The 26,951-nt window shown below is 40.7% G+C and overlaps 1 protein-coding gene across 4 annotated transcripts in view; it reads right to left on the bottom strand.

The window, feature by feature from the left end:
* The window catches only part of ANAPC7 (anaphase promoting complex subunit 7), a 43,077-nt gene extending 19,421 nt beyond the window's left edge, over positions 1–23,656 (bottom strand). For 3 of the 4 annotated variants that reach the window (XR_007455239.1, XR_007455240.1, XR_007455241.1), the window contains exons 1-10: positions 23,415–23,656; positions 19,699–19,885; positions 17,247–17,366; positions 13,964–14,075; positions 13,506–13,659; positions 12,616–12,758; positions 10,808–10,925; positions 9,895–10,091; positions 7,427–7,651; positions 6,617–6,767 (exon numbers count right to left, since the gene is read on the bottom strand). Coding sequence is in view for 1 of the 4 variants with exons in the window: in XM_049619354.1 (XP_049475311.1) it covers positions 4,787–4,976; positions 6,617–6,767; positions 7,427–7,651; positions 9,895–10,091; positions 10,808–10,925; positions 12,616–12,758; positions 13,506–13,659; positions 13,964–14,075; positions 17,247–17,366; positions 19,699–19,885; positions 23,415–23,614 (1,797 nt within the window). In the remaining 3 variants the exon portion in view is untranslated. Of the gene's footprint in view, positions 1–2,525; positions 4,977–6,616; positions 6,768–7,426; positions 7,652–9,894; positions 10,092–10,807; positions 10,926–12,615; positions 12,759–13,505; positions 13,660–13,963; positions 14,076–17,246; positions 17,367–19,698; positions 19,886–23,414 lie in introns of those variants that run through there. The other variant, XM_049619354.1, reaches the window with a different exon arrangement.
* Between the last annotated feature and the right edge of the window lie 3,295 nt (positions 23,657–26,951).

Genomic DNA, 26,951 nt, shown 5'->3' with positions numbered 1-26,951 from the left:
CTGGTAAAAGAAAAAAAGCCACTTGACACTGGTACTGGTGAGTATGCAGGAAACAAACACCCCCACCTACTGGAGAGCAATCTGACAACATCCATCAAAGCCTTAAATGCACATATGAGACCCAGAGACCCAGAAATTACAAAGAATTTGACCTGTGTGTCTTTGGAATATTACGCCAAAGCACGTTCACAACAGTGCAGACTATAATTATATACAGAACTGGAAACAAGTGTCCACCAAGAGCAGAAGGATTACAGAAACTGTTCCATCCGCAGAATGAAATTCTGTGGAACTGTCAAACAAGGAAGAGCACACAGACACAAATGGCAGGAATTTCTCAGGAGGGACAGCATGACCGCTTCAGTGTAACTTTCATATACACAGACCATTAAGTAAAAGCTCAAAACTATTTTCCTAAGGTAGTACTAGAACATTTATAGAGAGACTGGGATTCAGTAGAGATAGGAAAGTGAGTAGATTTTTAATTTTATACCTTTGAACTTTTTAAATCATGTGTACATTTACATAACACATATAACTACAAACGTGTTAATGGGCCATCTAGATGACAGGCTACAGGCCGTTTCTTTACTGGCTGTTAGTTGTATACGTATACACATAAAAGTACATATATATATATATATATATATATAGTTATATATAGTTATATATGTACATAACTCTCTCTAAATATATATAAATAAAACTTACCATCTAAGCCATTTTTCAGTTTGGTGGCATCAAGTACATTCATTCATATTGTGCAACCATCACCACCACCCATCTCCAGAACCTTTTTCAGCATTCTAAATGGAAACCTCTCCCTGGTAAACACGAATTCCCTATTCCCCCTCCTCCTTCCAGTCCCTGGTAACCAACATTCTACTTCGTCTCTATGAATTTTGCTCCTCCAGGGATCTTACTTAAGTGGAATTAATAGCATTTGTCCTTTTGTAAGTGGCTTGTTTTGCTTAGCATGTCCTCAAGGTTCATCCATGTTGTACCATGTGATAGGATTTCCTTCCTAAGGCTGAATCACATTCCACTGCATATATACACTGCATTTTGTTTATCCACTCATCTAACAAAACACACTTGGGTTATTTCCACCTTTCGGCCATTGTGAATAACGTTGCTATGAACATGGGTGTGCAAGTATCTGTTGAAGATCCTGCTTCTTTTGGCTACATACCCAGAAGTGGAATTGCTGGATCATATGGTAATTGTTTAAACTTTTGAAGAACTGCCAGACTGTGTTCCACAGTGGCTGTATCATTTTACTTTCCCACTAGCAATGCATGAGGGTACTCTTATTTTTAAACTGTTTTCTTTTAATGGCTGCTAAGCAGACCAACTTGTAGGCTTCTGGCTTATTCCTGGTGTTGCTGATACTGTGTGGTTTGTGAAATAAGTGACATGTTCTGTGCTGCCAACAACTGACTTCTTCCACAGCAATCTGGAAAAACCCCACACATCTAGTGGTGAAGCCCGAGCAGCTCAGAAACATCCAGACAACAGAAGCCTGTCGTTTTGTGCCCCAAGAGGGAATGTGGGAGCTGGTGTGCGCGTGCACGCGCACACACACATGCACACGCACGCACGCACCCCGCCCCACCATCCACTGCCCCTGGGCGGGGAGGCTCCAGAGAGAAGTGGAAAACCTTAGTGAGGCACTTACCTCAATGGACCCTCCAAGTGCCAGGGATCCCTGGCTGGCCTGGCTATGGCCATGGTCCCCAGAGGACACGGTGAGGTGCTTGTTGAGTCAGGGCTGTCTGTAGCCAACAGAGAATGCAGTCACCACGCAGCAGGCAGTGCCTGTGACCTCAGGGATGGCCAAGCAGCCCTGGTCTAGGCATGGCCTCCAAAGACCTGGCCAGGCAGTTGTATGGTGAGGTCCCCACAGGCCTTCTGAGGTTAAGCCTACAGCTTCTGGGACCCTCAAACCCCCACTCCCAGTTTCTCAACATTTGGACCATGGAACACCTGCATCAGAATAGCAAATCAAGGTGGGAATGATTGAAGATGCAGACTCCTGGGCCCAGGCCCTGGCATTGGATTCAGGTTTGATGCTGTGCCTGGTAATCTGCATCACTGAGAAGTATGTTCAAATTTGAGAATTAACAGATTTGGGTAAAAGCCGTTCTCATTCCGAGGAAGAACTCATTGGCAGGAGTGTGGCTCCCAAACTAAGGCTGGCAAGGAGAGCTCCTGAGAAGCTCCTGACATTAACCAGATCTGCCAGGTCCCTGGCACATAGCAAGAGTTCAGAGTGTGAGAACCCAAGCCAGAGGGCAGGGAGCACCCTTCCTTAGGACCCTGCCTCTCCACTTAGCTGAGGGACCTCCAGGAGAAAAAGGCAAGAAGGCTTTGGAGTGATCCCATCAGCCCCCAATTCCTGAGGGGAAGACTGGCAGTCTGGCATTTACCCTAGTAATGATAACGTGATACACAATGGGCACCGTACTCAACTCCTTGTGGGCTTATTGAGTCCTCAGCCCAGAAGATATGGGAGCCCACACCAAGGAACCTAACTACTTGGCTCCTGACCTGCAGCTCTGACAGCGGGACAGCAGGGACTTTTAGAATGTAGCCTTACTCCAAACCAGTGCTATGATCAAGCTGCAAGTGGTTGGGCTAAAAGACAGGATCAGTTAAAACATCCCTCTCCTCATAATGGTGTGTGAAACTCCAGACACCAGAATATCTCTGGTGACTGTAAGCAGTTGGGAGGCCATCACTTGTCAAGATGCTTCATCTCCTGGAAGGTGGCTCAATGGGACAACCAGAGCGCTGGGCAGCCTGATTCTGTCCCTGCTTCATGGAGCTCCCTGCCCTCGTAAGATTTTTTTGTGAGACCAAGTGATAGCAGCAATGCCAGGTGAGATCTTCAAGTCACACTCCTCCCATTCTTTGATGTGAACCAATCCCACATCAGGTGCTCTCAAAATGTAGCTTCAGTCGCCTCTTCTAACCTGGTTGTGACACTGACATGGTCAGGGTAGAACTGCTGGAGCTGTAGTTGGGAAGGATTGGAGGGATCCAGCCCAGGGTGCTGGTGGGATGGAGGTGCTGGGGATGATCCAGGGGCTCCTAGAAGAGCTGAGGGCCAGCCCAAGAAAGGGGAGAGGAACATGCTGGGGCTGACAGAAGGTAATGTGCAGGGCCTGGGCTCTGAGGCACATCCTGACCCCATGGGAACCTCAGAGGGAACAGTGACAAGCCTGACATGCAGAAACATGTAGGCTGGATGTGGCCAGGCTTCTTCCCCTAGCCAGGGGAATGGCAAAGATGTTTCACCTTTTCTTCCAACGCACAGACTGGTTAACAGCTGCTAGGAGGCAAGGCGAAGGCCAAGAAGCTACATCCAGAGCAAGCACTGAGGCCAGTACGCAGTGCCTTCTCGGGGCAGTATGCTCACCTGGAACGACCCCAACTGCTGGCTGGGCTCTTTAGAAACTGCTTGATCAAATGGTGCTGCCCAGGCTTTAAGTCTCATACTGAAAGATACTTGAACAGTAACTTTTTTTGCCCTTATAGTTATCAGATGTTCTGAGCTCCTCAACTACCGTACATGTCCATGGTTTTTACACTTTAAGACAGAACTTTCCATTTACATCAAAATCACCTATTGTACCACCTTTGAATAATTTTGTTTTAGTGAGAATTTGGGGTTAGCTGTGCCATTCTCCCCACCTTCGCCTCCAAGTTAAGGATATAGTGAAAAGCACTGCATCTGAAGAAACAAGGGGAAGACGGTAGGCGAACTCTCCCAGCACCAAGCCCAGGGAACGCGCCCCCTGCTGACCCCGTGACAGAATGCTGAAACCATACACAGACTTTAGTGCTTCTGACAGAACTGGGAGGAACCAGTCTAAAACAGGCCAAAGACTCACCCCCCGGGGGAATTTAACCAATCAAAAATGCAAATAGATGAATTAGCTCAATGTTACCTGAAGTTACCAATCCTCCTGGCTCCCAAAACTCTGGGAAGAAAGGGAGTGTATTTATGGCAAATAATTCTGGGGCTGAATCAATGCATTGTGAGAGACCAAAAAAAGTAAGAATCTATAAAGGGCTTCCATTCTGATCAACCCAACACCATTACTGTACAAAAAACAGTTTTATTAGTTAATTACCCCAGGTGTGCCTCTGGTCATGCTCTAGGTCACACCTGTTTCTCAGATCCGGCCCAGGCTCATAGGCAAGTTACCAGATTAGCAAATAGGAAAATTGTTCTGCAAAATAGCAACTGTCAGCTTAAGGCATTACTAACATTGCAGAAGGAAGCAAGGTTACTAGGGAAGTTTGGACAGCTCAGGATGATGATTTCCGGGACAGGAAACCCGCTCTGAAAGGGCCAGCCCATGCTGCTGTCTGACATGGGAGAGGACACTTTTGCTCTGGGTGACAAGTCACTCCTTTAAACTCACCCACAATGTCACAGACAAAACACTGTCTATTCCTCAAGCTTTCAGATTTAGAAATTAGTTATATAAAAAGCACTCTGTCCCAGAAGCCCTGGCACATCTGCAGGCCTCCCAGAGAGCTCACTCGATCCTCCCTGGCTGGAGCAGGGGAGGACAGAGATAGATGGAAGGTTGGTCAGGCTCAGTTTTTAAAAATGAATTCACTACTAGAAATACGGAGCGAGGGGCAGAGACCCCTGCTGCAATTACATGCGGAATCAATGTCCTCCCAGAGAGCGGGCTCCTCCGGGCTCCTTCAGTCCACGGAAGTGCTCAGAGCAGGGCAGGCCAGTGTGGCCACAGAGCTGCCGCCTGCCTCACTGCATGCCGAACCACTGCTCCTGGTCAGCCCACTGGGCCGCCTCACTGTCGCTGCCCTCCAGGTCCCCTTCTTCCCCACTCCCTTCCATGTCGTCCACATCCTCCTCCTGAGTGGCATCCGTGGGACTCTCCTCCTTCTCCATCTTCTGCATCCCCTCTAGAGACTTCTGGTCATTGGGGTCCAAACTAGGGGACAACAAAACAAAGGAGAGGCCTGAATCTCTGCCTTGCTTCTTGCTGGCTGATGTGTCATCTCCCTGGCACGGCAGTGAAATGACCACCCAGTCACAGAGAAACTGCTAATGCCTGGCCTCTCCAAACAACTGTGGTTCCACAGGCAGGATCGAGGGAGTCCACCACTAGAAGTGAAAAAAGGCGTCTTGTCCTAATTTTTAGAATTCTTAATTTCAGTTTTTCTCCATGTATTTCTTAAACATTATTAGCCCAGCATTCTGCTAGAGGAAGATACTAGATAACACAAATGAAAAAGCAGCAAACCACCATTAACAGAAAAATTCAAATGTAATTTCTTAACAGTATCAGATTTTTAGGCTACAAAGTTACAAAAAAAATACTTATTTTTCTGTTGAGTTAAGGTGTTTCACATTCTTCTGACATAATTAACCATATCAGCATTTCAGTAGTCAATCAAATCATCATGCTTACCATGGAACAGATTTGTCAACTCCTAAGTTAGACCCCAGGACCCAAAGCTACCCCCCTACCCAAGCATTCGAGTTTAGCAGCTGAGTCATTACACATGCCCAAACCCCCAAAGTTCAGAGGCTCCAGAACATTTATTTGACTTCTAAGCAATTCTTCCTCTTGCCTTTGTGGTTACCATCAAGGCCAGCGGGTGTCCAATCTCTAGCAAATCCCACCTCTAATGAGTCCTGTTCCTACTTACATAACTGTAGATTGATTTGTTACCTCTTCCCTGAAAACTTCCATACAGCTCTCACCCACACCCAGGGCTCCCAGCCCTATGGGCTCCCACCTTGCCTTCTAGAGACTGCTATGAAAGCACTTAGCACGTGGCATCGATCAGTCTGCACGCCTGAGACCGAGAGCTCCCGGAATCACAGCATACCCAGTGGTTACTGAGATGCCAGGCACATGCATGGTGCTCAACTGCTGAACAAGTAAATGGATGTGATCAGACTCGATTAAAGACAGGCCTTCACCATAACTTTATAGACACGGAGACAACCCTCAAAGAAATCACTTCTATGTTAAACAGTAAGAATACCACTATTTATTTAGTATTTACTATGTACCAGGCACAGCACTAAGAGCTTTACATGGAATAATAATTTAATCCTCATTTAATCATTTAATACCTAATAAGGTAGATATAGACAAGGAAATCTGTTAGTAACTTGCCCAATATAACAGGTGTTGTGAAGGTAGTATTCAAACTTCAGAGCTTAAGTTCTTAACTACTACAGTAGAAACATGGGAAAGTACTTACAATACTTTGATTTGAAAAAGCAGAATATAAAATATATAACTACATATACCCTATAAAAATACGTTTATGCATGGGTGAGGCCAGGAAGATGATCTACACAAATGAAAACTGATGATATAGTGGTGTGGGCTGGTTAGGAGTGAAACAGTTCTTTAATGTTGCTAATATACTTTATGAAATTATTATTTTTTTTAGAAGTTATGAACTCACAAATAACTCTTCTACCATTACTATCATTACTCTGTTTTCAACCATGGGCACAAAAGTGTGTGTGTTTCCAGAACTCCTGTTACATAGTTCCCTGCCTCTTCTACCCCTCATTGACCTTCCCCCCCATGGGAGGCTAAGTGCCTACCTTAGTGCTATACTATATTGGTCCATTGCTTCCTGATACTCATTGACAGCTACAAGGAAATCTCCTAGGATCCGATGCAGGACACAGTCACTCTGATTAGCTAGTGCATTCCTCAGCAAAGCAATTCCATCTTCATATTTCTGTTCTCTGCCTGAAAAGAAAAAGACCCTCATTTTCCTACTTACACAACGTTTTGAAAATATACTCCCATCTCAAATCATATACACAAAACCACAACAATGATTATAATCCAACAGTCTATTTGTAGATGTCCTTAAGAGAACAGTGGTGTGGCAGGAAATAAGAACAAGCTCATATGAATTCCTCTTCTATTAGGAAATGTACAGCCTGAGTTCTGATTTTGAAAAATATACTCTTAACCTAAGTTCAAATAAAAAGCCAAAATGCATTTTATTTGCCAAACTAGCCCAAACCCAGGACTTTATCATAAATTAGGACTAAAACAACCAAAGCTAAAAGGAAGTCATAAGCAAATGCAGATGGGTCAAAACAGTTCAAGCTGGCTAAAACCAGTTATATTCAGCCCAAACTAGTTCAGGACAACCAAAACCAGATCAAAGTAAGCTGAACAGGTACCAACCAAGTATAGCTGGTTTGAGCCACTCAAAAAGTCAGTCACTGCCAATCCAGGCCAGTTTAAGCCAGCTACATTTGGTTGTATGGACTCAAACCTACTGTAAAAAGGCACACACCTGACTGGTCATCTGTAACCAGCTGGGACCAGGAAATCCAATGAGATCAGGTTTTATATAATTAATGACAAAAGGGAAGTAAATAAGATACACTTACTAAGTAGTTCTGCTTTTTTCACCACAGCCTTAATGTAATCCGGCCTTTGGGTCAGGGCTTTATCTAATAAAGTTTTGGCTTTCTCCTGTGTCACTGGGTCTTCAAGACAAACAGTGGCTAAAAGGGTAAGGGTCTGTGCATTTGCTCCTAGAGTTTTGTAAACGTTGTTAGCCATTACCATTGCTTCACGAATACTGTTGGAAGCTAAGTAACATTCAATGAGACCTGAAAAAATAAAACACAGAAAGCTCAACCACATTACCATTCCAAGCAATGCTTCCACTCTGACAGCCTTCCAGATTGTAAACCTTCAAAGTTTCAGACAAAGGGCAGGCCAGGGGAAAACTCTGATGATGAGATCAGACTGGAGAGTAGTCTAGATGGAATAAGTGCTCTTCCCCAGAGCACTTGAGGGATATGGAAAAAGGCTGCATGCACTGCAAAGGCACCTTTAGTTAGCGAAGGAAACACACGTAAGTAAACTGAAGCATGTAGGCAGCCCAGCTGAATGATAGAGGAACAAACGTGACCCTAATCATTACTTGAAACAGAGATGGTGCTGACAACAAAACCCAAGGTTCTACTGCCCCTTAATGAACTATTGATTTCCAGCTGTCTTCAGTCACCTTTAGTCCTAGGCTTACATGGAAGAGCTCCTAAGTTCCAAGTGAAATCCAGTTCTACAAAACTACAAGTTTGGCAAGTTTTCTACTAACAGACTTAGGGAGCAACCTAAAGAGAAGGACAACTTTTCATTTAAAACATAAAAGCTATCTCAAAAGACATTTGCTGAACGTCTCCCTAACCTAGATGGAAAATACTTAATCAGATGGGCCAAATACATCAAATCAAGACTGGCAGCTCCTGCCTCTTATCATACCCACAACAAGATGCCCTATGGGGACACTTCAAGCAGAGTCAACTCTCAACTCTTCTTGCCAAGAACTTGAGAACAGAGGAAGTGCTTTTTGACACAAAGCACTCATCAAAACAGAAAAACAGCTTAAACTCCAAACCCACACATCCCTGGCAGATTTTCTCTGCATACTCCTCCACCCCAGCAGCATTTATAATATTTGTGCATGCACATTCTACCACACACTATGGTTACTTAACAGAAATTACCTAACTCTTCGGGTCAATGTGTTGGATTCCGAATACGGCTCTTTCAACTATGTATTGAGTAGTTTTATTTCCCTGCTAAAGCCCCCACTGGAACTTCAGAAGGAAATGGAAAGAATGCACTTCACTAATCCAGTGCCTCTGCCAATAAAGGAAGCTCAGCTGGAGGTTGCAAGAAGCACTGGACAGCATAATGTCATCCTGATTCAAAACTCCAAATGGTAGCTTGAGTGCAGGGAGACCACGAAGCTGGCCTGCAGAAGGTCCTCCACCCCCAGTGACTCTAACTATCCTCTGTCCAAATATTGTGGAGTTCGTTATTCAACTGCATTCCTAGGCTCTTGTGAAACAGGCATGCAGCAGAAAGGAACTAGCGTGACAAAAGCAGCTGAGAGGCTTGGGAAGTTACAGTTTCAGGATCAAAAATTTAAACTGGAACCAAAAGCCTGATTTACTGGGGACACTTTAAGAACAAATCCACAATAGGCAAAGCTCTCTGAATATCTAACCAGATTTGTTCTTTACCCCAACTTCCAAATTTTCTTTCTCAAATCTGAAACTCATCTTCCTGTTAAGAACAAGTCACTCCTAGACTCCTGGGTTTATTTTTAAATTCTTATAAAAATATGCTTTTGGAGGAACTGCATCTTGTAAGATCTATTTTAACATCTGTGACTCAGTCACCAAACGTTGCTGAAGCTGGCACAGCTCCTTTTAACTCCTAGGGTCAGTTCACATGTACTTAAAATAGCACATAACAAAACAAAGTTTGACCCTGATCGTGCCCACTCAGGAGGTCACAATGAACAGACTAGTTCCCACAACCGACACTGTCATATGGATATGGAGTTACCCCATGAGTAATATTTCTGGCTTGAGGTAAGAGAACTGTTAAAAAATAAGACACAACCAAGCACTCTAGCATACTGCCAGCACAGAGATTCACATTGAGGAGTGGGCCATGTTTGAGAAACAATCAGAAATAGGACAAAAAAACCTACCCCAACTACACCCTCACCAAAAACCAGAAAAAAAGAATGAGAAAAAAATTCTAAAGTTCAAGTGAAAATCCTAAATGATTTCTAAAATGCCTAATAAATGCCTAATGCAGTGATTCCCAAACTTACGTGCATGTTGGCATTACCTGGGATCATCAAAAAAATACTGTGCCTATCGCACAACCACAATATTCTGATTTAGACTATAGTAGAGTGACCTGGCATCAGGATTTTAAAATGTACCCCCAGAGAACTCTAACACACAACAGAGTTTGGGAACTGCTGGCCTAACAAAACCTTCCATCCAAGTTGATGCCACACACTATTTATCTATAGCTTTCATCTTACCTTCATAACAATCTAAGCGACAAGGTGCAAGCCGTATAGCCTCCCGAAAGTGGATTATTGCTTCTTGGACTCTGCCCATGTTTCTAAGTGCTGCTCCCTTAAGTAGCAAAGCTTGAACGCTATTACTATTCAGCTGAATGGCCTTGGCTCCTAAATAGAGGGCCCGAGAGTAACGTTTGCTATAGAAGCTATGACACCTGGAGGGAAAGAAAAAAAAAAAATTACCTAAAAGAAAATGGTAAAGAAACTTCATCTAAAAACCAAACAGAAGGCATGCTACCTGATCCTTATTGCAAACCATTACAGGTTTAACCTAAGATACTGAGGGGAGAGGGGGTACCAAAAAACCCATTTTCTGTATTTCATTTATTTATATTTGACAGAGAGAGAGAATAACTTAAGCAGGATCCACGTTGAGTGTGGAAGCTGACACAGGACTTCATCTCGCCACTCTGAGATCATGTCACGGGCCTAAATCAAGAGTCAGACGTTCAACCGAGCCACTCAGGCAATCCTAAATATTTATTTTTAAGAAGAAATCTTGATATGGAAGGAAAAATTATGGAAAAGAACCTGATGTCTGGATATGTTATCAGGTGAGAGATATTTAGAGAACTTATAAAGCCACAGTAAATAACAAAGCAGCAGCTCTTAGCCTGTTCACTGATGGCTTCCAGTGCTAAGCATGATGCACTGTCTCAGTTGATACCTGCCCCATGAAAATCCTCATTTTCCAAATGAGAAAAGAGATTCAGAGAGGTAACTAATATATCCAACGTCAAAGGCCTTGATCTAAATCTAAGTCTGATTATCTCTTAATCTGTGTTTTCAACCTATATTCTATTTGGGAGGCACCACAATTTCCTAAAGGATGTACTGAAACCTGGAAAGAAAAGAGAATGCATAAACATACCCAGAGACTACCCAGGGTTCTGCATGCTGATCAGAAATATTAAAAAGGCGGCAGCCAAGGTTCTCCACATCCTCTAGCCGCCCTTCTCTTGCCAGGAGGTAGCCATATACATCCATTCCTAGAAAGGAAGAGGCTTTTTTAAAAAGCAGGCAGGAGTCCTTTATAAATGAGCAGCAGCCTTCATCAGAGTCCCCACTGAGGCCCCAGCTCTGGCTCAGTCTGAGCCCTTTCCACAATCATGAGCTCCTCCCACCGGCATTCCCAGTTTCCTACAACATGACTATTAAAAAGACAAAACACATCCAAAAAATGTAAAAAGCAAAGGAGTAGAGGGGCACCTGCGTGGCTTAATCGGTAAGTGTCCAACTTTTGATTCCAGCTCAGGTCATGATCTCATGGTTCATGAGTTCGAGCTCCACATCAGGCTCTGTGCTGATGGTGCAGAGCCTGCTTGGAATTCCCTCTCCCTCTCTGCCCTTCCCTCCCTCCCCCCACTCCCCACTCACTCTAAATAAATAAATAAATAGCTAGCAAAAAAGCAAAGGAGTAAAGGAACTACACCTCACAACTTGAAAGCCAATTATTTTCGGGAACTGTTCATCCCTACAACCTGTGGCATGATATATAGCTATCCAAACTCATATCCAGAAAAGGCCCAAAAAAAGCATTAAGTTCTCTTCTCCAAGAGGCCTAAGCATAGTAAAGAGTATACACTGAATATGCCAGTGGGTCTCAGAAAAAGTTAGCCTATTCCAGAAAAAGCATCTAGTTCTTTCTGGAGTCCAGTTGATTTAAGATCACCCCACTCCCTGCTTATTCTCACTCACGTTCTATAAAAAGGGTAGCATGCTTGCTGTCACCTAGCTCCTCCCACCACCCCCCTCATCCCTTGTTATCCCTTCAGACTCCAAGGAAAATGCCTCTCATGACAAGATCACTGCAACACTCCTGCTGACCCCCAAACTCGGGCCTGAGGTTTCAACTCCAAGCTGTCAACTAATGCCAGACTAGTATTTCTAACACACCATTTTCATCATGGGCACAGGCAGCTCTGAGGAGAGAAATAAGCACTGGACAGAAGGGAGACCTTAGGCAAATGAATTCATCTTTCTGGATCTGTTTCCTCATCTCCCTGCTCTGTTGTTTTCATGGCTTAAGAGTCTACAGAACTAACTATTGTCACCAGGCCATTATTTTTCTGATGGCCTCTTTTGGGACTTTACAAGCAGATTTCAGCCTATCTATCAGACATTATTTCCCACTACCCATCACTTGCTGCCAGTCACTGGACACTCACCCTTTGGAAGTCCCTATGGCTCACTCCTTCAGCTATAATCTTTCAGATCAATGATTTTTTTGTTGTTCATTCCTAATCACTTCCTTTAATCATCTCATCCCTTCCTTAATGTCTATCCACTTACTGCCTTTTAACTATAATAAGGACACAGTGAAGCTACATTCCCTAAAAGGATATTACGGTTTTGGGGATGCCATCCAAATTCCCAGTCAGGCACACCATAAATTTACAAATCATAAGGAAGGGATATCACCTCTCCCAAAAGAAAAAGAGCCAAATAATGATCTGTCTGGAGACACTTGAATTCAAGCAAAAACAACTGCTCAAAATGGAATTACTCAAGTGTTACAGACATGTGTCAGGACCTCTAAAAAGGTAAAAGGCTACTGCAATAAGTTCCACAAAATATTTATATGAAAACTAGTATCAGAAGATCATGCTATATTTTCTCCCTTTCTTTCCTGATCCTCCCCTCTACAGGTACTTTCACCCTGCCTCAAGAATTACTTACCTTTTATCAGATAAGGATCCAACATCTGTGCCTGTTCAAACTTGAGGACAGAGTTTTTATTGTCTCCAGCTCTGAAGTACAAATCTGCTAAGCTTCCCAGCAGGTCCACGTTATCTCGCAATAAGGACTTTTTCTCTAGTGAACTTCAAAATATTAAACATTGACCCTTAACATCTATTATGAATCCTCTTAGTTGCTGAATCTGGGTGACAGGCAATATAGGTACTATTCTCTTTTGTGTATATATATTTCATAATAAAAACTTTTAAAACAAACCATATTCACTATATTTTCTCATTCTGAGTTTATGATTTAAAGAATATTACATAGGGTAAGAAAGCCAATATTCAGAATGAACAGAAATCTCTCATTACCTAGAAAGAACTTTTTGGTTGCAGGTTTTCAGAGGACAACATGGTGTTAAATGTAATGTCATTCACAAGTGACTGCTACTTACTACTCAACCAAATTACTTCATATAACACAAGACCCAGTCTCTTGTCCCAGGACTTTACTTGACTAGAAAGAAAATCCCAGTTCTACAGAAACAACCCAGGTCAGATGCTGCAATTTATGCTCCTGGGATGTCCAAAGAAGATGTTCATCCAGGTTCAAGCATGACACACTAAGACAATCTGCTTTACAAGGGTTACCACTTTTGCAAATACAGAGCTGAACTTGGTCAAAGTTTACATTTAACAGGTCCTCACAGCAGGGATTCTTACTTTTAGGACCATTAAGTACGTTAAGAGACTAAGAAAGCCTAAAGACAATAGGCTACGACACCAAGAGATAAGCATCTCCTATCTCTATTTTGCTAATTTAGATACATCAGATCTCCATACAAGCAAAGGGGCTCAAGAAAACTGAATTAACTTTGTGTCTCTCACCAAATGGTATTGATTGCTCTCGAGTTGTCACCAGTGTGCACAAAAGCATATGCTTTGATCCACACAGAGAGCCAATCCAAGTTAGGCACAGTCTGGATCACATTCATTGTCATCGATGCCACCTCTGCGCCTTTTACAGAAAGGGACAGCAAACCTAATCCAACAGAAAACAGGAGAAATAAAGTGAGGCACAGCTCTCCTCTTCTGCAATGCAAGAAGCAATAAGTTACCCTTTCCATGGACTACAAGGTGCCCTTTCCCTATTCTGAGCAAGATGCAGATGGCAAAACAACCATAACTTAATATTTCTTGATGTGTGAAAAATACATGACAATAATAATCTACTGGATCACTCTCTGGAAGTTAGGCATGGGAAAATTCTAATGTATAGCCAAGACTGAGAACTAACATCTCAGAGAGTAAACACTACATAGAAATAAGCTGAGAATAATCTGTACCTAGAATGGCATCGAGGGCTAATGGGCACTGCCTCAGCACTTCTTTATAGCTGGTGACTGAAGGGCGCTCCTGACCAGCCTTCTTGTATAGATTTGCCAGCATCATGTTTATCTGTAACAAACAAAAACACAAGACAGTAAGATAAGCGTACATTGCAAAGAAAGTATCTCACCACCAATTAAGTCCTGATTTTTTATTACCAGCTACTATTCTACTTTTTACTGGAAAATCTACCCATAGCTCAGTGGAAATAAACAAAGACCAATCCCATTCTTTAAACCAAAGAGGAAATTACTACCTTTGCTTTTCCTAGGTCCTCCCATTTCTAAGAGGAAAGTCAAATTCCTCTCACTTACCCAAACAAAAGGTCCAGTAATATCTAGACCAAAGATACTGCCCCTGGAAATAGGAGTAATATATATTTGAGAAATGTTACAGAAATCTAATTACCTTGATTCTTTCTTGATCTTTAGAAGATGAACTACCTAGAAGTGCTCAAGTTTACATACTTTAAATGCAATTATATTGAGGCATAAGAAAGAGAGGAATTCTTAACACAGCTTGTTAAGAAAGACCAGATGAATTTTCCCCAAAAAGGAAATGACAGATACAGAGTTACATACTTGGCTTCTGACAATTATTCTAGAAGCTAGACTGTTGCCTTTCTAACGCTTAAAGCTTGGACCTATCTGACTATCTGACTCTTCCAAGTAATGCTAGAGAAGTCAAACTCTGACTGACTTCTAGAAGTGACAATGATCCAAAGGTTAGCTACATCACTTAAATCCAATAAATGCATTTTTAGCACAATTCAAATATGTAACTCAGTAAAGCTCTATTAAAATAACCCTAAAAATGCAACAAGGAAAATTTGAGAAAACCTAAAAGTTCCGAAGAATGTAGAAGTTACAGGGAAAAGTAAATGATCTTAATACTACAGGGAGAAAAAGAGAACATTCCAATTTGAAATTAATAGATCTTAAACACAGCAATTTTTGCCAGGTCATTAACCTAAGGAAGCAGTCAACATGAACACACAAAAGAAAAAAAGCCAATCAATCCCCAATCTCTTCAGTTATTTGTAGCCTGGTATGCCAGATATTTACTCAAAAGAGTGGCTCTGAAGATGAAGAACATCTGTTCCAATTATGACTTACAGTGTATAAAACAATCTAGTATGGCATTAATCCATACTGATGATTCAAACAATGAAATAATGAAATACCAGAAATAAAACTTTATTTGGCCTCAGCTTTTCCATTTTAGGCTATGTTGAAAATGCAAAAGAAAATACTTAAAGGAAAACTCCAGTATTGGTGTCAATACTTGAAAAGAATAAAAGGTTAAATTTAAGATCCTTTCTTGACTGCTTGTTATTAACAAACTATGACCCACACATCATCTGTCTCAACAAATATTAAAATTCCCTTTAAACTACCTGTCACTTCAAAAGAATGAGTTTTGAGTACTACCTATGAGAAAGTCAATCCTTTTTAAAGCAGATCCTTACTTGGGAACATCACAAAGCCACACGCCATAAACACAAGCAGTCATCATTTTCTAAAAACTGAGTGAGAAATTGTATGTTGATATGTTTACTTTTAAAAGTTGAAGATTTACCAAGCTATAATAATCTCACACTGGAATTTTCCTTTAAAAAGTGAAGAAATGTGTGGTGGCGTTTACCATACATTAACAGACGTTCATTTAGACGTATTTTGACTCACTTCCTTGTCCTTTACACAGACTGAGAAGCCAGTTAACTCCCTAACGGACAAGAAAGAAAAACTGTAAATATTATAGGTTTATGTTTGAGGCATACATCTTTGCTTGTTCCTGGCTACAACAGCTCTACAGAATGAAGGATATGTACTCCTAACAAATGTGGATTCCTTTAGTCCCTCTTAAAATGGTGGCTTTAAATACCAAAGTGTTAGATACCACAAAGCTGAGCTTATTTGCCATTACTCATTTTCAAAAAATGTCCCCACCCTCAAGTCATTAAGGAGGAAATTATGGTACATTTCCAATAAGATAAAGAACAGGTATCATTCAAAGTTTATAATCAAAATGGCATCTTCCAAAAGAAAGACACTCCTCACATAGGCAAAAAAAATTATTCTTGGGGTAAGACTTTCATAGGATATCAGAAAAAAATTCAGCATATAGTACCCAAGCTTATTATGAGACAGGTTATTCTAAAACATGTTTCCAAATATTTTTAATAGCAGCCAGTACCGTAAAATAAACTGGGAAAATCGCTTAGTTTTAAAAAACTCAGAAAATAGTACATAAATCTTCAATGAGGAGATGCTTACACATGTTCTAATCAAGTTTGATTGGTTACTTTTAAAACTCAGCCGACACTTAGGAGAAAAAACACTACACCACCGCTTAGATTCCTTTTCTAAGGGCAGGAGGAAGTACACAGGCATCTTACATATAAAATTCCTTATCATTAAGCACAAGGTGCACAGAACAGTTCTTCAGTGAAGTGAGGAAGGCAGGTGACATGAGAATACATGGTAGAATATTAACCACTGATGTGAATTCAATACTAAAAGCAAAGATTCTCACTGTTCCTCTAAACTGGACTTCAAAAAAAACCAGTAATCAAAGATGCCCAATATAATACTCCTTACAGTATAGTACTTTAAAAAGTATTCTTTCATAAAGGAACTTAAAGTTAGCAAAGTATTATTAACCTCATTTTATACATAAGAAAAAAAAAGTAAAGTTCAAATTGGTAACTTGCCCAAGTTCATACTACACACTTCACAGCTTGTATGCCCTAAACTCAGACAAGATCTTTTGATTTCAGTTGAAGGTGTTCTATTGATATGTTACCAATTCAAACACAAATATGTATCTCACACACAAATAAAGATCTTGTAGTCCTGGATCTTGAAACCAAAGGGATTAATAAACTCATTCATATAATCAAATGGGGGCACCTATAGAATGCAAAACATGAGATTCTTAAAAAAGTACTGTTGCCACCTGGAAGTGTTTACAAATTATTTCCAATGGTAAGAAATACCAAAGAATGAGCACTTGTAATATTCTCCAGCTATCATTTTCATCAGACGAATTTTCAGAGTTTCATAAGAAAGTAATTCTTCTATCTCTCTGAACCTCATCTACTCCATTTTCAGGGGAACAAAGTGAGTCAAGAGTAAAATATTCAGATGGACTCCCTAATGCATGGAGAAAACATGGAGGAAATGGGTTGGAAGGACTGGGTAGGAGAAGAATATATACCAAATTGTCAATTCAACTTACTTTGGGAGTTCTTTGTCTTGAAGGAATCCCATCAAGAATAGCAATGGCATCCTTATCTTGTTTTAGCATTGTATAACATTCAGCCATTTTGTATTTCACTTCAATTTCAGATGGAAGACACTAAGAGGCAATGAAAACATTTCTTCAAAATATTACTTCAACAGTAAGGCAGTTCCTCAAAACATTAAATATAGAGTTACCATATGACCCAGCAATTCTGCCCCTACACATCCAGCCAAGAGAACCGAAAACCTATGTTCACACAAAAACCTGCACATAAATGTTTATATAAACATTACTGATAGACAAGAAGTGGAAATAACATAAATGTCCATCAACTAACGAATAGTTATGGCATATCCACACGATGGAATATTATTCAGCAATAAAAAAGAACAAAGAACCGATTCATGCCATAACATGGGTCAAATCTAAAAATATTATGCTCAAGTAAAAGAAACCAGACACAAAAGGTTACATATTGTATGATTCTATTCATATGCAATGTCCAGAATAGGTAAATCCATAGAGACAGAAAAAGGTTAGTGATTCCCAGAGGCTAAAGAGATAAAAGAGATAAAAAGGCTTGCAAATTTCCTAGGGTGATGAAAATGTTCTGGAATTAAAGTGATGACAGTTGCACAATTTTGTGAATATACTACAACCCAGTGAATTGTTAATTCTGGGAAGTGAAATAGATCTTAATTTTTGAAAAATTCCTTAAAGATTAATTATAGAAAACAAACTGATGGTTACCAGAGGGGAGAGGCTAAGGGGATAGGTTAAATAGGTGATGGGGATTAAGGAGTACACTAGTTGTGATGAGCACAGGGTGAGGTATGGAAGTGGTGAATTACTATATTGTGTATCTGAAACTAATACAACACTGTATGTTAACTAACTGGAATTAAAACAAAAACTTAAAAAAATTAAAATGTGAGGTAAAAAAAATTCCTTAAAGATTAAGTGCATTTAATTAATATGAAAGGTTTAGCATGGTGCTTGGCATACTGAATGCTCAAAAAGTTAGCTACTTCTATGAGTGACCCTGTGTGAATAATATACATGATTTCCATTCAGTGTCAGAAAACAGAGAAAATCCTGGGGTGCCTGGTTGGCTCAGTCAGTGGAGTGTGCAACTCTTCATCTCAGGACTGTGAGTTTAAGTCTCACACTGGGTATAGAGATTATTTAAAAAATAAATAAATAAAATAAAAAGAAAATAGAGAAAATCCTGGCAATCAGCTCTTTAATAACAAAAATCAAAGGTTTTACATAAAGAAAAAAAAAAACAAGATGAAGATATAGAGGCTTTAAAAAAAAAAGGGAAACTACATTAATTTGTCTTTTTTCAAAATGTGGAAAAATACAAAGCAGAAAAAACATGACTTATAATTTCACACCCAGTTCATCCTACTGACATTACTTTTCAGTGTAAGTTGCATGTATAATTTAAACTTAAAAGAGGGTCAAATTGCAAAGTAAAAATTCCCCTCTCCCTAAAGCTTTCCAGTGTTAAATTTCTTTCCTTCTACACACAAAATCCTTCATACATAATGCATATACAACATATGTTTATATATAATATATATCAGATATATATCTGATACATATCCATACTTTCTTATATTAACATCGATTTTCAGCATTTATATATATATACGGCATATACGAAGATATATTTATGTATCTATAATCCATCCCCTTTAAACAAACAGAACAGACTTCTACAAATCTTATTTTCCTTACTATTATGTGCAGTTCTTTTCAAATCAGCACATGTACCTCTATCTCATTTTTCATTTCAGTAACAGTTCATCATATCCCATCTTATGGCTATGCGCTAATTTAACTAGACTCCACTGATGAACACTTGCTTTCAGTTTCTTACCATTAAAAATAATGCTGCAATAAGCAGCCTTAGTTATACACCCTGTAAATCTTCTGGAGTCTACTATTAGAGTTAATTTCTGGTAACTGGATATCTCCATCAAATCAGAAGACTGTGTGAAATTACAATTCTCCCCTTCATTTATTTAATTATCAGGCAACCAAAACTGGCAGGAATTCTTAGTATTTCCCATAAATTTCCCTAGGTTCTTGCAATCCTAATACCTGAGTTACATTTTAAAAGTTGTACTTTAATTAAACTTATAAAAACAATGGATTTTGAGTTCTGTTTGTATAAAAGGGAGGAACAATGCAGAACCTCGGTGAACCCATATAATTCATGTTTAATTCCATTTTTAGATTCATCCAGAGTGAATTTCGCATTCTTGCATCTTTGTGGTTTCTCATCTTTGTTTCTCTAGTCAGCTCTCCTTTAAAACTATTTTTTATTTTCCCCTCCTCTACATCTAGTCCACAGTCTTGTAAATTCTTTCAGTCTCTCACCCTCAAAAAAAAAAAAAAAAAAAAAAAAAAAAAAATTCACACTTCCATCTCCATTTACCTGACTTTGCGGAGTAGATGCAGAATTGCCAGTTGAAGGTCTCACTTTTGAAGTTTTACTTAGGGCTTTCTTCTGCTGCAAAGCCATGGTATACTTACTCACAGCATTCCGATATTCTTTATCATGAAAGAGAGAATCTGCGTGATACACCAAGAGCTGGTACTTCTGGGATGGGGAGAATAACTCACTGGAAAACAAAGAAAATACCCCCTACATGGGTTATTTTGAAATGTTAGACAGAACACCCTCCTTAGTGTCCACATAAGCCTAGCATAAAGCCTTGTATAAGGACAGTTTACAAAAAAGTCAACATATCATAAATGCTAGTCCTTAAAATGAGAGGCATGAGAGTCGCACTCTACGCTAATATGGTCAGCACATCCAGGAAACTGCTTTAAATTGCTCTATTTTAATGTTTTTCTCCTTTATTTACTAAAAAAGCAATGATACCTCTAAATCAAATACAGTAATACACACATATACAAAGAGAAATGTTATACATTTTTTCCTCCCCTTCCTTACCCCAAGTCCTCTTAACTTAACAATCTGATATATATATCCATACTTTCTTATATTAACATCGGTTTTTAGCATAATATAGACAAAAGGAGAAAAATCACAATGACTTAACAAATACTACCAGGAAGGGTTGAACAACTTGGAAAAGAGAAACCTCACCACTTTGAAACCTTTTCAGGAAAGTGCTGAACAAAAAGAGGTTTCAAAGGAACTGAAAACTCTTCAAATACTGAAGAAGATAGGAATACTAAAATACCGAAGTATGAGAATAGAACAGAATAGAATAGAATAAGCCAATGGGACAGGGTAGGATAGAAAGAGGATTAGCCTTATTTGATGAAGTTTTTGTTTTTGTTTTTTTTTAATACAAAAGTAAACTTCTACTAACACTAGAATTTTTATCTCAAGTCACAGGGATTCAAGGACCAGTGTAAAAGAACCAAGATGTTTCAAAACTTTTTCACTAATGTTGAACATTCCTCACAAGCATAATAATTGCCTAGAAGCTGGCCACCATTCTTAATGGGGAACATTTTTAATCGCCAATTCCACCTCCCCACCATTCCTGACAAGAAGAATTTACACATTTTTCTTTGACGAGTAAAGCTATAGCTGTTTAAAATGAAAGAACAGTCACAGTCAACTGTGTAAACAGTTAATTTGTCAACAAATGAAGGATACTCAACAATAGATACCAGAGATTAGTAGCTGCCAGGGGCTGGAGAAAGTGGGACCAGGGGTGATTACTAATAGAATATGGGGTTTCTTTTGGGGATAATGAAAGTTTGGGATAGACAGTGGTGATGGTTGTACAACTCTGTGAATAGATTTAAAACCAAGGGAGCCCTTGGGTGGTTCAATCAGTTAAGCGTCCAACTTTTTTTTTTTTTTTTTGGCTCAAGTCATGATCCCAAGGTGGTGAGATAGAGCCCCACATCGGGGCCCCTGCACTGACAGTGTGGAGCCTGCTTGGGACCCTCTCTCCTTCTCTCTCTCTGCCCCTCCTCCACTTGTGCTTTCCCTCTCTCAAAAATAAACTTAAAAAAAAAAGAACACAGAAATGTATGCTTTAAAAGGATGCATCTAATAGTATGTCAAGTTTATCTTAAATTTTTTAATCTTAAAGAAAAAAAGGACAGGTACGCTGAACACTGGATATAAAATTACAAAGGAAATTCAAGGACTAAAAGGTATAGTCCAGCTAGTTAAGATCTCTTCCAACTCTGAGAATCTATATATATACTGAGAAATAAGATTTAATAGAAAATATTGCTACACTCAAAGCATTCAGATATTTATATATTGTAACACATATGCCTACTTATACACCTATAAATCATCTCTGGAATGACACACGAGACTGTTAATCGTTGTTGCCTGTGGTGAATGGAAACGATGGAGTGAGGTCTTGTGGTGAGAACTTTTAAGATCTGTATTCTAATCACCCTTAACACCTAAGGAGGTCAGTACAGTGCTTTTGTGCAGTGAGCACTCACATGTTTGTTGAATGTGCTAAGGAAGTACGTACAACCTCAGGGAGGTAAAACTGCCCAAATTCACACACTCCGTGAGAAGCCATGATGTCTGGACTTTGGTCCTTCTGATTCTAAAGTCTTCAGTCTGACCCACCACAGTCTACTTCTGAGTGGCGTAACTGAATTTTCTACTCAGGGTGGACCCATTTGCGTTTGGCCTGCTCTAGAAGCTGTCTAGGTCAGAAAGGAAAAGCCTGTTAAGCGCCTGTAATGCAGCTCCTCTATTTTATTTCCATGAGTGTGCTTCTGGACCTTGCTACGTGAGACCCATCATTTCACCACCATCCACTTAGTGTTGACAGCGAGGGAGCCCTGGTCTCTTTCAGCCTTCTGTGTTTATTCTGCAGCCTTGCAGTTGGTTTTGAGTGACTGGGCAAGGCACACTTTCCTTCATGGGAATTTATGCACCAGTTAGTCATTACTCTTGGTTCCTGCAGATGTTACAGGATAATTAGAAGCAGTTTAATCCACTAAGCTTAGCCCATGTTTCTGTAAATTAGGTTATCTGCATACCTCTTCTGTACTGTTTGAATTTTTTACTGTGTATACTGCCAATTCAGTATGAAATTTAATAATAAACGCTAAAGGTCAGAATTGAAACTGACCTCCCTGAAGCTAGGAAAACACCTTCTGACCTTCATCAATTTAAAAAAAAAAAAAAAAAAAAAAGAGGGGCGCAGAATATAAAACAGGACAAAGGGATGGAGTAGTGAGGGTAAGGGGCAATTCTGATGGTTACAGAAGCTGTTCTCTAGGAGGGATGTCTTGAGCTGGAACCTGACGGAGGACACAGCTCTCTGAGGTGAGGACTGCAAGCGGAGCAGCAAATGCAAAGCCCTGAGTTGAGAACTGAGCTTGGTGTGTTCAAGTGACAGAAAGAAGAGCCCGCAAGGCTGAAGCACAGTGAGCAGAGGACAGGAGAGGAGGTCGGGGAGAAAAATGTTTGGCCTCGGAGGTCACGGGAGAGAGTTTTAAGTACGTACAATGGGGGAATTAAAGCAGGGGGGGCAACGCGCACTCGAGGCTGGAAAGAGCCCTGTGCTGCATCCGTCATAAGACTCCAGAAACCGCAGCTCTGAAAACAAGAAAGGGGCACTGCATGTCCTTAAAAAGGCGCCACTCCCACCCAGCAGCGTCTCCCGTTTTCGGGGGTTCTGGAGGCCAGAAAGTGGACCCTTCTGACACATTCAAGGGGAAAAGATCAATCTCAGATGGGGGACGAAGGTATAAGACCGGGCCTTTCTGAGCGGCGGCGAGCGAGAAAACGTTCTTCGGGGAAGAGCCGGGAAGAGAGGAGTCAGCCCAGCGAAGTGACAGTCGTTCTGCCGGGCGACAGGTGCCTCAGGAAACCCGCCGCTCCCAACTTTCGGGAAACCCTAGCCAGGCTCGCCCTCAGAGCCTCCGCCTTCCATTTCTCGAAGCGGCCGCTCGCCACATCTCCCTCAGGGAGCTCATCCCAGCGTCTGGCACAGCGCAGAGACCAAGTGAACTCAACTTGCGTTCCCAGAACGGCTCCGCCTGACGACGCCTTCGCTGACCCCGAAGCCTCAGCGGAGAGACCCGCGGTCGCTCTTCCCGCCAGTCCCCAGGCCCCCTCTGCCCCCGCTCCCAAACCGGAGCCACTTTCTCCTCAGCCCCAGGCCGCTCCCCGCCTCAACTCACGGGTTGTTATTACTCATTGTAAGTAACAAGCTGCTGAGGAGCCGCACGTTAGAGTGCAGCCCCGCGGCCGCCATGTCTCGCACGTGGTCTATCACATTCATCCTGCCCGGCAAGGCCGCTGGCAGCGGCGGCAGCGGCGCGAAAAGCCGGTAGAAGCTCCTTAGGGAAGACTCCAAAATGGCGGCCTCGCCGGGGTCCATCGGGTCCACAAGCGGCACCGCCCCCAGGAAAATAGGCAACTATTGAAGTGCCTGAGGAAAAAAAAAACCCCACAAATATAATAAACTCCATTCCTTTCCCCAAGCATCCTGTGAAGTGGAATGATTTGGTTTAGGGGTTGTTTTTGTTCTATTTTGTTTTGTTTTAGCAAAAGTTATGTCCTCGTTCTAAGCGGCAAACTTTATTGAGGGCTCACAATGGGCTGGGGACAAAAGGCACTTCGGTATGAATACATGCTCAATTGAAATAAGATGGCTCGGGGAGAAATTTGTGTCTCACAAATTAATAAAAACGTATGGATTTATCATAAATAAGTCAATACAGGAGAGTTGGGGGAGAATCTCCTACAGCTGGAGTTAAATATTTTAATCAGGCGCTAGGGGCAGGCTTAACTGCTTTTACAATCGGACTTGCGCACTAGGCTGAAGACACCACGCCCCCTTCTTTCAGTTATTGAGTGTACCTGCAGAAGTCAGGCTTCACCCTTTGGATAACTTCCGAGGGTGCAAAAGGGTATATTTTTACCCTTTTGAAGTGACTCACTAGCTCGGAGTGAATAAGGACTAGGTTGAGTTTTAGCCATCTTAATATCTGTGTAGTGGTAACTTACTGTTCTTTGCAGTTCCCTGCTGACCTACGATGTTGAGCATCGCATTTGCCAATTGTAGGTCCTCTTTGGTGAGAGAGGTATCTGTTAAAATCTTTAGCCCATTTTTTATTTGGGTTGTTCATGCTCTTTTTAACTTTTTTTTTAAGTTTTATGTAAGTAATCCCTACACCCCCTGTGGAGCTCAAACTCATGACCCCCAAGATCAAGAGTCACGTTCTCTGGGAACTGAGCCAGCCCCAACCCACCCCCTTCCAGGTTGTTCATTTTCTTATTGTTGAGTTTTAAGGATTCTTTGTATATCTTAGATAACAGTTCTTTATCAGGACTGTAAAATATTTTACAAATATTTTCTCCCAGTCTGTGATTTGCCTTCTCATTCTCTTGACCACCTGCTCTCTGTTAGGAAAAAATCACTTTCAGTAAAATCCTGAAATGAAATGACTAATAATGGCCAGAAAATAGTGAAAATATTGTCTTATAAATTTACATCTCATCTAAATAATTATGCTAACTTGTGGTCCATTGAAAAAAAATAATAAATCACAGAGCTAGAACAAATAATTTTAAAATTTGTATGGAACCAGACGTCAAATAGCAAAAGTAATGTTGAAAAAGAAAACCAAAGCTGGAGGCATCACAATTCCAGACTTCAAGTTGTATCACAAAGGTGTAATCATCAAGATAATATGGTACTGGCACAAAAACAGACACATAGATCAATGGGACAGAATAGAGAAACCAAAAATGGACCCAAAAACTTATGGCCAACTAAGCTTTGATAAAGCAGGAAAGACTATCCAATGGAATAAAGACACTCTCTTCAGCAAATGGTGTTGAAAAAAATGGATCACTTTCTTAAAATAAATTCAAAATGGGTGAAAGACCTAAACCTAAGACAAGAAGCCATCAAAATCCTAGAGGAGAAAGCAGGCAAAAACCTCTTTGACCTCAGCTGCAGTAGTCTCTTACTTGAAATGTCTCCACAGGCCAAAGGAAACAAAAGCAAAAATGAACTATTAGGACCTCATCAAGATAAAAAGCTTCTACACAGAGAAGGAAACAATCAACAAAACTAAAAGGCAATTGACAGAATGGGAGAAGATATTTGCAAATGACATATCAGATAAAGGGTTAGTATCCAAAATCAATTAAGAACTTATCAAACTCAACATCCAAAAACAACCCAGTGAAGAAATGGGCAAAAGACATTAAGACATCCAGATGGCTAACAGACACATACATGAAAAGATGCTCAATATCATTCATCATCAAGGAAATACCAATCAAAACCACAATGAGATACCACCTCACACCTGTCAGAATGGCTAAAATGAACAACTCAGGCAATGACAGATGTTGGTGAAGGTGCAGAGAAAGAGAAACCCTTTTTCACTTCTGGTGGGAATGCAAACTGGTGCAGCCACTCCGGAAAACAGTATGGAGGTTCCTCAAAAAATTAAAAATAGAACTACCCTACGATCAGCAATTGCACTACTAGGTATTTACCCAAGGGATACAAGTATGCTGTTTCAAAGGGGCACATGCACCCCAATGTTTATAGCAGTGCTACCAACAATAACCAAAGTATGGAAAGAGCCCCAAATGTCCATCGACTGATAATGGATAAAGAAGATGTGGTGTGTGTGTGTGTGGCACACACATGTGTGTATATATATATATACTCCATAATATACGGAGTATTACTTGGCAGTCAAAAAGAATGAAATCTTACCATTTGCAACAATGTGGATGGAACTAGAGTGTACTATGCCAAGCAAAACAAGTCAGTCTGAGAGAGACAAATGTATGATTTCACTCATATGTGGAATTTAAGAAACAAAACAGATGAACATAGGGGAAGGGAAGCAAAAATAATATAAAAACAGAGAGGGGAACAAACTGTAAAGAGACTCTTAAATACAGAGAACAAACTGAGGGTTGCTGGTGGGGTGTTGGGTGGGAGCACGGGCTAAATGGGCAATAGGCATTAAGGAGGGCACTTGTTGGGATGAGCACTGGGTGTTATATGTAAGTGATGGATCACTAAATTCTATCCCTGAAACCATTATTATACTATATATTAACTAACTTGGATTTACATTTTTTTTAATTTTTTAAAGAAAAGAAAAAGATAATAAAGATGCCAGTAAAATGTTTAATGAAAAGTAAAACCAGTATTATAGTACAAAGGGTAAGAGATTAATACTTTTTAATTACATAAATGTATTTTTAAAAATTTTTAATGTTTATTTTTGAGAAAGAAAGACAGAGCACAAGTGGGGGAAGGGCAGAGAGAGAGGGAGACACACAATCTGAAGCAGGCTCCAGGCTCTGAGCTGTCAGCACAGAGCCTGATGTGGGGCTCAAACTCATAAACCTCAAGATCATGACCTGAACCAAAGTTGGATGCTTAACCAAGTGAGCCACCCAGGTGCCTCTATAGAAATGTTAAAATACATTTTATCCTACGAGAACATTTATCCTAAGAGAACTTTTATCCTACGTATTGGATTAACAAAGAAATGAATGATACAGTTTCTGCGTTTGTCAATGACTGTCAAAACAACATCTTTGGGGGCACTTGGGTGGCTCAGTTAAGTCTTGATTTCAGCTCAGGTCATGATCTCACGGTCGTGAGATTAAGCCCCACGTGGGACTCTGAGCTGGGTGTGGAGCCTGCTTAAGATTCTCTCTCTCCCTTTCTCTCA

Source organism: Panthera uncia (genome assembly GCF_023721935.1).
Source record: "Panthera uncia isolate 11264 chromosome D3 unlocalized genomic scaffold, Puncia_PCG_1.0 HiC_scaffold_8, whole genome shotgun sequence".
Lineage (NCBI taxonomy): Eukaryota > Metazoa > Chordata > Mammalia > Carnivora > Felidae > Panthera > Panthera uncia.
Note: the sequence above shows the minus strand (reverse complement) of the source record. Positions and strands in the feature narration are given on the sequence as shown.